The 13,870-nt window shown below is 41.0% G+C and overlaps 1 protein-coding gene across 1 annotated transcript in view; it reads right to left on the minus strand.

Moving 5' to 3' along the window:
* The window catches only part of KIAA0556 (KIAA0556 ortholog), a 170,607-nt gene that overhangs the window by 87,631 nt on the left and 69,106 nt on the right, over positions 1 to 13,870 (minus strand). Inside the window, 1 exon segment of the mRNA XM_032842700.1 lies at positions 12,934 to 13,062. Within this exon segment, the coding sequence (XP_032698591.1) occupies positions 12,934 to 13,062 (129 nt within the window).

Genomic DNA, 13,870 nt, shown 5'->3' on the forward strand with positions numbered 1-13,870 from the left:
GGGTTACGTTACACCAAGCAGGATGGGGAGAGGGTGTGGTATTCTCAAATACAAAAATGAGCACACAACCAAGAATGGGAAAACATCTGGGGAAAATCAACACCCTGAAAGACAGGCACCAAATTTAATTAACAAAAGCACTAATACCCAATAAAAGAGAGTTAATATAATGAATAGAAAAAGACTTTAGAATACAGAAAATTAACATCCCTAGAGACATTAAAGAGGACATTTCATCCATGAAAAAGAAACAACTAGATATCCCAAAAGTTTTAATTTTATTGACATTTTAAAAAGATAAACTAAATAGTAGAAACAGATAAAAGATGTGCTAGAAAATCAAACCAAACAATTTTATAAGAACACAGTACAAAAAGACAAAAATAAAGTGTGAAAGAAAAATTAAGAGACTTGAAAGGATAAATGTGGGCCAATATTTGTGCAACAGAAACTCCAGAGAATAGAACAGACACAATGAAAGAGAATAATGATGATGATGATGACGATGATGATGACAGAAGATTTTCCAGGGCTAAAGAACACAAACCTTCAAATTGAAAAGGGATATACCTACTGCTTTAAATGGAACAGATGTTAATACTGACCTATTCGAATGGATTATATATCCAACCTGTCAGAAAATATCTTGACTCTGTATACACACAGTAATAGTGATTTGAAATATATAAAGCAACAACAGAGAAATATTAAGGGAAAATTGGCAAGTTCAGAGAAATCAACTAGATCAAGTAAATAAAAATTAAGTAGGATCTATTGCAGTAGTTTGCTAATGAGCATAAAAATTTCCTGCCTTCTTAAAAATGCAGATTCCAAACACTCCGTTACGACCCTACTACCCACCCCCCCCCATCTAATTCTATATCTTTGAATGGGAAATTTCACATTTTTAATAAGCAGCCCAGGTGATTCTGATGTGGGTGGTCTGAGCTATACTTTTTAAGACTCACCAGGTTAAATACTCAATAAATGGCTTGACTTAATAGATACATAGAGAACTTTGTACCAAAAGAAGAATATTATTCTTTTGAATAACATGGAGCAGTCATAAAAATGATCTGGTAGACCAGAAACAAAATTTCAAAAGCTTCCAAAAACCAGAAACCAAACAAGCCATCCTCTGATCATAATGTAGTATAATTAGAAATTACCACAAAAGGACAGGAAAAAAAAAAAGACAAACAAAAAAGCTATTTATTTAGAACATTTATAAAAACTCTCCTATATAAAGAGGGAACTCCCTCCCCTCCCGAATCACAAACCAGTTAGAATTAAATGATCATGAAAACACTACACACACAGCAAAATTTGTGGGATAAGGACAAAGCAGTATTTGGAGGAAAACTTATAGCCTTAAAAACTGTTAGAAAACAAGACTGAAAATAGATGAATTAAGTGCTTAACACAACAGGCTGTAACATGGGGTGGGGAGAGAACCAAAGCAATAAATTAAAGCACCAAGTTTAGGGAAAGAATCAAGATAAAAGTAAAAATGAACCAAAACTGGGGTGCCTGGGTGGCTCAGTGGGTTAAGCCTCCACCTTTGGCTCACGTCATGATCTCAGGGGCCTGGGATCGAGCCCCACATCAGGCTCCCTGCTCAGCAGGGAGCCTGCTTACCCCCCTCTCTCTCTGCCTGCTGCTTTGCCTACTTGTGATTTCACTCTGTGTCAAATAAATAAATAAAATCTTTTAAAAAAATGAACAAAACAGAAGCCAATAAATGAATGAGTGAAAAATAAGTAAATGATGAACTAAAGGATACATCCTCAATAAAACTTAAAGTTGGGTATGGTTTGGTTAGGTAGGTGGAGAGAGCTTTCCATATTTTACTCACTTCTGAATTATTTGACTCTTTTCTAATGAGAAAGCACTCATATGTTAGATGTCATATTAAACGATACAAAATAATGTACAAATACCTAAGAAGTCCTACGTAGGCTATAACTGCAAGAAATAAATGGCATTATTTATTCCAGTAGTGACCCAGAGGTTAGTTATTCTTTACTTTCATTAAGACTGCAAAGGAAGCATTAGTAACTCAGATACCATCCAGTGCCTTGACGTACAGAAATGCTCTGTTGGGTGAAAGAATCACTCTATCTCTCACTTCTGGACCAGCATTTCATGGGCAGTGAGTGCTTGCTCAGCATCATTCCCCATGAATCATTCAAGCTCATTACGGAAGAATTCCTGTACAGCTGGCCTGTGCTGTCTGACCCTCCTGCCCAGGGCACGGCCTAATGCCATCAGTCAGGCTGTCCTTTGGTCTGAGCTGTCTAACTGGGCATCTCTGAGTACATTCAGGGCACCTTGTCCCCCAGTGGCTCTGGGTACCAGAGGTGCTAACGCTAGTGTCCCTGGAAAGGAGAAAGACTTCTCCTTCCTCTTGTCAGGAAGAGACAAAGCTTTCTAAACCAGTGGTTGCAAGCCAGTGGTCTCAGGCCAAATCTGGCCAGCCATATATTTTGTTTGATCTATAGAAAATAGTGAGTTAGGGGGCGCCTGGGTGGCTCAGTGGGTTAAAGCCTCTGCCTTCGGCTCAGGTCACGATCCCAGGGTCCTGGGATCAAGCCCTGCATCAGGCTCTCTGCTCCACAGGGAGCCTGCTTCCTTCCATCTCTCTCTGCCTTCCTCTCTGCCTACCTGTGATCTCTGTCTGTTAAATAAATAAATAAAATCTTTAAAAAAAAATAGTAATCAACATTAAAAAAAATTTGGGGGGCACCTGGGTGGCTCAGTGGGTTAAAGCCTCTGCCTTCAGCTCAGGTCATGATCCCAGGGTCGTGGGATCGAGCCCCGCTTCGGGCTCTCTGCTCAGTGGGGAGCCTGCTTCCCTTCCTCTCTCTCTGCCTGCCTCTCTGCCTACTTGTGATCTCTGTCAAATAAATAAATAACAATCTTTAAAAATTTTTTTTGGAGAAACCAAGCACAAAGAAACCCAGATACCCAGCTTTTCTTGAAGTTAGAAAGCCTCGTATCACTGGGCCCCTGTTTCCACACAATGACAGCTAAGCTGTGTTGACAACACTGCTCCCTCCCCCACAACAGCTCCCTGCCATGCCCTGATACCCAGGCCAAGGGATATTACCCACTTGTCTCACTGTGTCACTTAAAATATTCAAATAATTCATAATAGAACAGGACTCCCGGGGAAGGTGGTAAAATAGGAAGATTCTAAGCCCACCTTGTCCCATGGATACAACTAGATAACACCCACATCAGTGTAAATAACCCAGAAAGTGACCCAAAGATGCAGAACAGACTCTCCACAGCTAAACACAGAGAAGAGGCCACATTGAAGAAGGCAGGTTGAGCATGGATGCGGTCGGGAGCTAAACGGACCTGTGGGACTGTCCGTAGGGGGGACAGAGGGAGGGACATTGCAGGTGTGGAGAAGGGAGAGAACCAGACCCTCCCACGGGCACCCCAGCATAGGGAACCTGTGTAAGGAAGACAAATTCCCATAACATATGGCTTTGAAAACCAGAGGGGCTGAGTCTCACTTATAATCAGTGAAGCTTGACACATGGAGCTTTAAAAAGTAGTTGCTTGGCTCTGGGAGATACAAGAGGGTGAGAGGAAACTGAGTCCTTGCCCTTAACGGAGACAGCCCAGGACATACAGCCCAGAAGCAGCAATTCAAAATATGTGCAGGGTAAATGGGAGTGACATTTGTTTGCTAGTCTCACAGTGTGTGCTAGAGGGGCAGGGATCTTTAGTAGACTTCTCCAGGAACAAAGGAACCGATGAGTGCCATTTCCCTTACCTGTCCCCCAGTCTAGACACATAGACACCTGTGGGGACCAGCACAGCACCAACCCCTTCTAGCTTGTTTACAGTGTGCCTGCCCCTAAGTTCTCCTGTGGACATACCCCCTCCAATATGTCCTTGGCTGGAGCCCATCCAAAGTGGTGTCACAAGCCTAGGAGTGTACAAGCAGCCCCACTTGGTAGGGGCCAGTACTGCTAAAAGTGACTCTTGCCCCGGGGACAGAAGATAATTACATATACCACTCCAAGTGTGGCTCCAGCAGTGGGCTGGGGGCAGACATCTGGCCTGTGCAAGCCCCACCCACCAACAAAAGTTTCTCTGGGACAACACAGGGAAAGCTTCCTACAGTTTGGTGCTACTTCATTTCTGGCAAATGCTGGGTATGACTCAACTCAAGCCCAAGGCAGAACAAGATTGGCCTGCTAACAACACAGGGACCAAACACTGCCCTCACCAGGCAAAGAGAGCCACTGCAGACGACTGGACTGACAGGAGCACCGGCTCAGCTACAATAGGCAGGTACATGCAACACACATAGGAGACATCCTTGAGGTTCTGAAAACAGGTGACATTGCACTGTAGGCCACCACAGGACCTCTTCTTTGTAAGGCCACTACCTTCAAGACCAGGAGATGTAGCTGACTTTCCTAACACATAGAAAGAGGCACAGAGAGTTAGACAAAATGAGGTGACAGAAGAAAATGTCCCAAATGAAAGAATGGGACAAAATCACAGCAAGAGACCTAAATAGAACAAAGACAAGTAAATACTTGATAGAGAATTTAAAGTAATGGTCCTAAAGATACTCACTGGACTCAACAGTGGAAGACTTCAGTGAGACAAGAAAGAGATGGAAAACATAAAAATGAACTAATCAAAGAAGAAGAACATGATAACTTAAATGAAGAATGCACTAGAAGGAATGAATAGTAGGCTAGAGGAAGGAGGACAGATTAGTGACCTGGAGGTCAGAGTAATGGAAAGCAAGCTAAACAGGAGAGAGAAAAAGTAGTAATAAAAAATGAAAATGGGGCATACGGAGGCTAAGTTGGTTAAGCTGATGACTCTTGATTTCAGCTCAGGTCATGATTTCAGGGTTCTGGGATCAAGTCCTACATTGGGCACCATGTTCAGCAAGGAGTATGGTTAAGGATTCTCTCCCTCTCTCTCCCTCTCCCCTAGTTGCTCTCATTCTCTCTCTAAAATAAATAAATAAATCTAAAAAAAAAAAACACAAAAAAAACAAAAACAAACAAACAAAAAAACCCAGTCATAAAAAAAAAATGGTAATAAGTACATACCTATCAATAATTAGTTTGGAACAAATGCTCTTATCAAAAGATACAGGGTACCAGAGTGGATAAAAAAAGCAAGACCCATCCATATGCTGCCTACAAGAGATTCATTTCAGACATAAAGACACACGCAAATTGAAAGCAAAGGGATGGAAAAGCATTTATCATGCAAATAGAAGTGAAAAGAAAGCTTGGATAGCAATACTTATTCAGACAAAATAGACTTTAAAACAAAGACTGTAACAAGAGACAAAGAAGGACACTATGTAATCATAAAGGGAATAATCCACCAAGAGTAATAACAATTGGAAATACTTACATAAGCAATATAGGAGCACCTAAATATATAAAGCAGGAAATAATAAACATAAAGGAAGTAATCAATAGTAATACAATAATAGCAGCAGACTTTAACATCACACTTATGTCAATGGACATATCTTCCAAGCAGGAAATCAACAAGGAAACAGTGGCTTTGAATGACATATTGGACCAAATGAGTCTAACATATATATTCAGAACATTCTATCCTAAAACAGCAGAATACATGCTCTTTTCAAATGCACATGGAACATTCTCCAGAATAGATCATATATTAGGTCACAAAACAAGTCTCAATTCAAAAAGACTAAAGTCATACCATGCATCTTTTCTGACCATAACGCTATGAAACTAGAAATCAACCACAAGAAAAAAAAACCTGAAAAGAACACAAATACATGGAGGTTAAATAACACACTACTGAGCAAGGAATGGGTCAACCAAGAAATCAAAGAGGAAATAAAAAAAATACATGGAGACAAATGAAAACACAACAGTCCAAAACCTTTGGGACATATCAAAAGCTGTTCTAAGAGGTAAGTTTATAGCAAGACTGGCCTACCTCCAGAAGCAAGAAAAAGCTCAAGGAAGCAACCTAACCTTATACCTAAAGGAACTAGAAAAAGAACAAACAAAACCCAAAACCAGCAGAAGGAAGAAAATAATAAAGATTAGAACAGAAATAAATGAGGGGGTGCCTGGGTGGCTCAGTGGGTTAAGCCTCTGCCTTCAGCTAAGGTCATGATCTCAGGATCCTGGGATCGAGCCCCACATTGGGCTCTCTGCTCGGCGAGGAGCCTGCTTCCCCACCCCTCCTGCCTCTCTGCCTACTTGTGATCTCTCTCTGTCAAATAAATAAATAAATAATCTTAAAAAAAAAAAAAGAATAGAAATAAATGAAATAGAAACTAAAAGAATAATAGAACAGATCAATGAAACCAGGAAGAGTTGGTTCTTTGAAAAGATCAACAAAATCAATAAACCTAGACAGACTCATTGAGAGAGACAGAGAGAGACAAAATCAGAAATGAAGGAGAGGCCACAAAAACAGATACCACCAAAACACAAAGGATTATAAGAGAATATTATGCAAAATTATATGCCCACAAATTGGACAAACTAGAAGAAATGGATAAATTCCTACAAACATATAATGTCCCAAAACTGAACCAGGAAAAAAACAGAAAATTTGAACAGGCTGATTACCAGTAAAAAATAAAAAATTTGAACAGTGAAATTGAATCAGTAATCAAAAAACAGACAAAATCCCAGATCAGACGGCTTCACAGGTGAATTCCAGCACACATTTAAAGAAGAGTTAATATCCATTCTTCTCAAATTATTCCAAAAAGTAGAAGAGGATGAAAACTTTCAAATTCATTCCATGAGGCTTATATTATCCTGACACCAAAACCAGATAAAGACATTACCAAAAAAAAAAAAGAATTACAGGCCAATGTCACTGATGAACACAGATGCAAAAATCCTCAACAAAATATCAGCAAACCAAATCCAACAATATCTCAAAGAAATCATTCACCATGATCAAGTGGGATTTATTACTGGGCTGCAAGGATGGTTCAGTATTTGCAAAACAATCAATGTGATACACCAAATCAACAAGAGAGATGATAAAAACCATACAGTCATTTCAATTGATGCATAAAAACCACCTGACAAAGAACAATATCCATTCATGGTAAAAACCACCAACAAAGTAGGTTTAGAGGGAACATAGCTCAACATGATAAAGGCCATGTATGAAAAACACAGAACTAACATCATACTGAGATGAAAAACTCCGAGCTTTCCCCTAAGGTCAGGATCAGGACAAGGAAACTAGAGAAAGGATGTCCACTTGCACCACTTTTTTTTTTTTTAAGATTTTATTTATTTACTTGACAGAGATCACAAGTAGGCAGAGGGGCAGGCAGAGAGAGAGGAAGGGAAGCAGGCTCCCTGCTGAGCAGAGAGCCCAAAGTGGGGCTCCATCCCACGACCCTGGGATCATGACCTGAGCTGAAGGCAGAGGCTTTAGCCCACTGAGACACTCAGGCACCCCTGCTCTCACCACTTTTATTTAACATGGGACTGGAAGTCCTAGCCATAGCAATCAGACAAGAAAAAGAAATAAAATGCATCTAACGCAGCAAGCAAGAAGTCACTAATCGCAGACAACATGATACTATATATAGAAATCTCTAAAGACTGCACTAAACAATGACAAGAACTGATAAATTAATCCAGTAAAGTCACAGGATCCAAAATCAATGTACAGAAATCTGCTGCATTTCTATACACTAATGATGAGGTAGCAGAAAAGGAAATTAACAATCCCACTTACAACTGCACCAAAAAGAATAAAATACCTAGGAATAAACCTAACCAAGGAGGTGAAAGATCTATACTCAGAAAACTGCAACATTAATGAAAGAAATTGAAGATGACCCAAACAAATGAAAAGATATTCCATTCTCATGGACTGGGAGAACAAACATTGTTAAAATGTCCATACTACCCCAAAAGCTATCTACAGATTTAATGCAATCTCTATTAAAATGCCACCAACATTTTTCAAATAGATAGAATAAATAATTGTAAAATTTGTGAGGAACCACAAAAGATCCCAAATAGCCAAAGCAATCTTGAAAAAGAAGAAAAACCCTGAAGGTATTACATTCCCAGATTTCCAGATATACTACAAAACTGAAGTACTCAAAACAGTATGGTAGTGGCACAAAAAACAGACACACAGATCAATGAAACAGAGTAGAAGGCCTGTATTAAACCCACACTTATATGGTCAATTAATTTTCAACAAAGGGGGCAAGAATATGCAATGGGAAAAAGACAGTCTCTTAGACGAATGGTGTTGGGAAAACCGGACAGCAACATGCAGAAAGAATGAAACTGGGTCACTTTCTTATACCACACACAAAAATAAACTCAAAACGGATAAAGGACCTAAATGTGAGACCTGAAACCATAAAAATCCTAAAAGCACAGACAATAATGCCTCTGACATCAGCCGTAGCAATATTTTCCTAGATCTGTCTCTTGAGGCAAGGGAAACAAAAGTGAAAATAACCTGCTGGGACCACATGAAAATGAAAAGCTTCTGGGGTGCCTGGTGGCTCAGTTGGTTAAGCATCTGACTCTTGATTTTGGCTCAGGTGATGGTCTCAGGGTCCTGGGATCAAGTCACGCATCCGGCTCCCCATCAAGCGGGGAATCTGCTAGTCTCCCTCTCCCTCTGCCCTTCCCCCTGCTTTCTCTCTCTCTCTTTCAATTAAGTAAATAACTCTTTTTTTAAATAACAAAAAGCTTCTGCACAGCAAAGGAAACAATCAACAAAACGAAAAGACAATGTACTGAATGGGAGAAGATATCTGCAAGGGTTAGTATCCAAAATGTCAAGAACTTACACAACACCAAAAAAACAAATGATCTAATTAAAAAATGAGCAGAAGACATGGGCAGACATTTCTCCATAGAAGACTTCCAGAGGGCCAAAAGGCACATGAAAAGACGCTCAACATCACTTTGATGTAAATCAAAACCACAATGAGATCCCACCTCACACCTGTGCCAATGGTTAATATAAAAAACACAAGAAACGATAGGTGTTGGTGAGGATGTGGAGAAAAAGGAACCCTCGTGCACTAGGGAACCGAAACTGGTACAACCAGGATGGAGGCTCCTCAAAAAAAAAAACTAAAAAATTAGTATATGATCCCATAATCCCACTATTGGGTATTTACCCAAAGAACAGGAAAACACACATTCAAAAAGATACACGTACCCCCATGTTTATTACAGCATTATTTATAATAGCCAAATTAGAGAGGCAACCCCAGTGTCCAATGATGGATGGTTAAAAATGTTGTGACATAGATATCTGATGGAATACTACTCAGCCATCAAGAAGAATGAAATCTTGCCATTTGCAACAACGTGGATGGAGCTAGAGAGTATTATGCTAAGTGAAATAAGTCCGTGGAAGACAAATACCATGTGATTTCACCATATGTGGAATTTAAAAAACAAAACAAAGAAAAAAATAAAGAAAGAGACAAACCAAGAAGCTGATTCTTAGCTATAGAGAAAAACAGCTGGTCATGGTGGCTGTGTGTGGGGGGTGTGTGTGTGGAGATTAGGTGATAGGGATTAAGAGTACATTTATCATGCTGAGCGCTGAGTCATGTACAGAATTGTTGAATCACCAATTGTACACCTGAAGCTAATATAACACTGCATTTAGCTACACTGGAATTAAAATACGGCAGTGACAGTAATGATCCCAACATAGCACGAGGCCAGCCAAGGAGACACATCTGTGAGCTGAAGCAGACCCTGCAGCCCTTTTGGCCACACCCACTTCTATTCATCACCGTATTTCTACTTTCACCTTAACATCCAGCTTAATTTTTTCAACTCATAACTAATAAATCCTCTCCTACAGGCCCCTATTTTCTCTGAATTGTTTTTTTTTCCAGTTTGAAACACACTTTGAATGTGACTAATGTGAGAAAAGCCAGATATGAAGGATTCATATTCATTTTCTTAATGATGCTTTAATAACACAAAATTGCTTTTCTGTTTACCTAAACTTCACCTCTTTAAACAGTTAAACCCTAAATAAAATAATTTTCTATGAAAATATTTCTAGGGCCACCTGGGTGGCTCAGCCGGTTAAACGTCTGCCTTCCGCTAAGGTCAGGATCCCAGGGTTCTGGGACTGAGGTCCACATCAGGCTCCCTGCTCAGTGGGGAGCCTGCTTCTTCCTCTTTCTCTGCCCCTCCCCACCCTGCTTGCGCATGTGCTATCTCTTTCTCTCAAGTGCACACATCCTTTCTCTCTGTCAAATAAATAAATGAAATCTTTAAAAGGAGAAAGAAAGAAGGAAAATATTTCTAAAATACATTAGGACCTTCTCACCGCCTTAAAACATAATTTTGTCTTTCCTTGATACTAATGGTCAATGTTCTGGATAGAAATTGATCTGTAATAGAGGAGATGCCATCAGGAGCTATTATGGTTTTGTGTCTTTCATTTATTATTTTAAGCAATATCCTCTGTCACCGAGTTTCTGGAAGTACAAATTACGGTTTTGAAGACAAGGGCGGAGCTCCCTCCCATCCTTTTCCGGCCTTTATGAATCTCTTGGATTTTTGTTCTTGTTTTATTTTGTTTTTTACTTCACAGTTATCTCACTTTTATATGATGAAGAAAGATTTGAACTTTGAATTTTAAAATTCCTTTCTTTTATGGTCCCCAGATCTAACCCACAAAGTCCAAATTATCTCCAAAATTTTCCTTCCATCTGAGGTAAACTGAAATCTTTAGGTCTTCTGATTCAGAATCACTGAGAGTTCTATTAAAAACACAATCTTTTAAAAAAAGATTTATTTATTTAATTGAAAGAGAGCGAGCAAGCAGGTCTCCGATACAAATTCCATTAGCTCAAAATGAAATCTAAAATATGTATTTCAAACAAATATCCTAAGTGATTCTTGTGGATATCAAATTTTGAGATCCGCAGCTCTGTCTTTTCTTAAAGCCGTGGGTCTCAAACATTGCTGCAAAATACACTCAGGTACGTTGGTGCTTTAAAAAACAAAAACCAAACCAAAACAAAACAAAAAATGCGTGAGCCCAAACCCAGGATCAGAATCTGAGCCTCTGGCAGGTAGGACATGTGCATTTGTGTTTATTTAGTTAGCTTTTACTTTTTATGTCATGTTTATTGTAGATTTCGTATGCTGTTCGTAGGAAACAACAGAGACAGATCCCATGTACCCTTCATCCAATTCCCCCCATGGTAACACCTTGCATAATCATAAAGCACAACAGCACAATTGGGAAATTAACATCAATACAATCCTACTAAGCCTTTTCAACGAGGTCTCCTTTTTTTTTTCTTTTAAGATTTTATTTATTTATTTGATAGACAGCGAGAGAGGGAACACAAGCTGGGGGAGTGGGAGAGGAAGAAGCAGGCTTCCCACAGAGCAGGGAGCCTGAGGTGAGGGCTTGATTCCAGGACCCTGGGATCATGACCTGAACCGAAGACAGATGCTTCACCGACTGAGCCACCCAGGTGCCTCTCAACTAGGTCTCCTTTTAAACTTTTCTCTTTCTTTCTCTGCTAATGCTTAGCTCTGTTGAAGCAGAGTATCTCCTCCTTAACGTGCTAGCTTCAAAAAAAAAATAAATAGCTTTATTAAAAAAAAAAAAAAAAAAGCTAAACCCACAGAAAACATACCAGAATTGTATAATGGAAGGGTATAATGAATACCCAAAAACCCTTCACCTACACCTTCACCAATTCTCAGAAGACCTGAGAACAAGGACCTTCTCTTCCATAAACACAATATAATCCTCAAATTCAGGAAATTTCACATCGATACAATATTGTTATCTAATATAATACAGTGATTTTTCAAGTTTGTTTATTTCCCAAACCATCCCAACACTTAGAGCAGTTACCACCCTGACACCCCCCCGCCCCGCCCCGTCCCCACCGCAAGGATCACATGCAGCCTGACTGTGGTATCTGGTTAGCCTCTTTTATCTGGAATAGGCTTTCTCGTGCCACCGGTAGTTCTGAAGACCCCAGCCCAGCTGCTTCGCAGACAGTCCCTCAATTTGGCTTTGGCTGGTGGTTTCCTCATTGGATTTCATTTTCGAAAAACATTTTTTCATCATTGTTCCCAGCTCTGGGTTTGCTAAGGAGAGGTCTTCTGGATCCTAAGCTCAGCTGATAGATGGCCACCTCTCAGGCCCTCGCTTCCAGGCAGCACATCAATCATATTCAAAACAGACTGCTGTCCCTATAGAGAACTGGGCACTCTGGGGAGCAAAAGTAGCTCGGCATAATTCCCAGCCTACGATCGTTAATTGCAAGGAGTAAGGAATCTTGGGGTCCGGGTTTCCAGTCTGGGTTCCTCTGAGTCCTGGCCTCCTTTCTCTCCTACCTAGCACTTGAGTACCTGGGTGGCCCATTCATGTGCCTTTGGCTCAGGTCATGATCCCAGGATCCTAGGATCGAGTCCCACATTGGGCTCCCTGCACAGCAGGGCGTCTGCTTCTCCCTCTACCCCTTACCCCTGCTTGTGCTCTCTCACACACTCTCTCTCTTTCTCTCAAATAAATAAAATCTTAAGAAAGAAAGAAAGAAAAAAAAAGAAAGAAAAGAAAATACCTAGCATTTAACTCACAGGGTTAATGCAGGAATGGAGGTAACATACTCAACACAGTGCCCAGAACTTAGTAAGGGTTCACTTAATGCAAGCTTCCACTATCTTTAAAAAAAAAATAGCATCAAGTCAAATTTCACATGTATTGTTTTAAATCTAGTGGGGGGCCCGAGGTTTTTGTGAACGCTGCATCTGGCTGTGACCTGCATCATCTTCCCAGGTGTAGGTGAAGATGCTTTCGTGGGGCCCGACCTCCAGCCCAGCGGCTTGGCTCGGGGAGAGATCCCGGCCCTTCATGGGGACATGAGGCTGAAATGCATCTTACCATCACATCCTGGATAGTTAAGAGGATCCTTTCTTTGTCGGTATTGCTCGCAGGGTCAGGGCATCCGTGGGTGTCCAGAAGAGAGAGATGAAAATCGCAGGGCGTGGTGTCAGTGGAAGACTTGGTGCCCTAGGGACAAGTGGAGAGAATGGGTGTGGGAAAAGCAACTCACGTCCCTGAAGACGTGCTGGGTCCCTTGTCCTCTCCGTTGGTCTCCATGCCTCCCGGTTCCCTCCTCACTCTTCCTCCTTCTCTGCTCCTGCTCCCAAAGCTGATTGGGTCAAACCCATCCCTGCCTCACCCACACCACGGAAGGCACTCGGAAAGTAAGTAGACTGGGATTCAGATTTGGGCTGCCCAACACCTAAACACTGGCTCAGTGAGGACCGAGTGAGGGCCGGCGTGGAGGTGCGGCCACCACATCTGTTTGAATAAAAAAGGTAGGCTTATCAAAGAGGGCAGATGGTATATAATTCCATCTATGGGAAAATAACAATAAAAAATAAAGGGTGGTCCCCTGGGTGGTTCCATCCAGTTAAGCGTCTGACCCTTGCTTTCGGCTCAGGTCACAATCTAAGCGTCTTGGGATCAAGCCCCTTGTTGGACTCCAGGCTCAGTGCTGGGCCTACTTGATCTTCTCTCTCTCCCATTCCCTCTGCTCCTTTCCCCCCAAATAAATAATGAAAATCTTAAAAACAAAAAACAAAAACAAAAACAAAACAAGGCAAAAACAGTCCTCACCGGAAGTTATTTATATGGTCATCTCAAACAGAAGTACCCACACAATGTGACAGGTTTTAAGCCTCACCGCTGAAACTGCTGAAGGTGGACTGAGGGATTTGCTGCAGGGCCCTGCTGGGGACCAGTGGGGCTGGCTGAGCCCCTGGAGGAGGGCTGGCCAGCGATGGCAGAAGAGAATCTCCACCGCGCCCACAGG

Source organism: Lontra canadensis, unplaced genomic scaffold, assembly GCF_010015895.1.
Source record: "Lontra canadensis isolate GAN:19392208 unplaced genomic scaffold, GSC_riverotter_1.0 scaffold132, whole genome shotgun sequence".
NCBI classification, from domain to species: Eukaryota; Metazoa; Chordata; class Mammalia; order Carnivora; family Mustelidae; genus Lontra; species Lontra canadensis.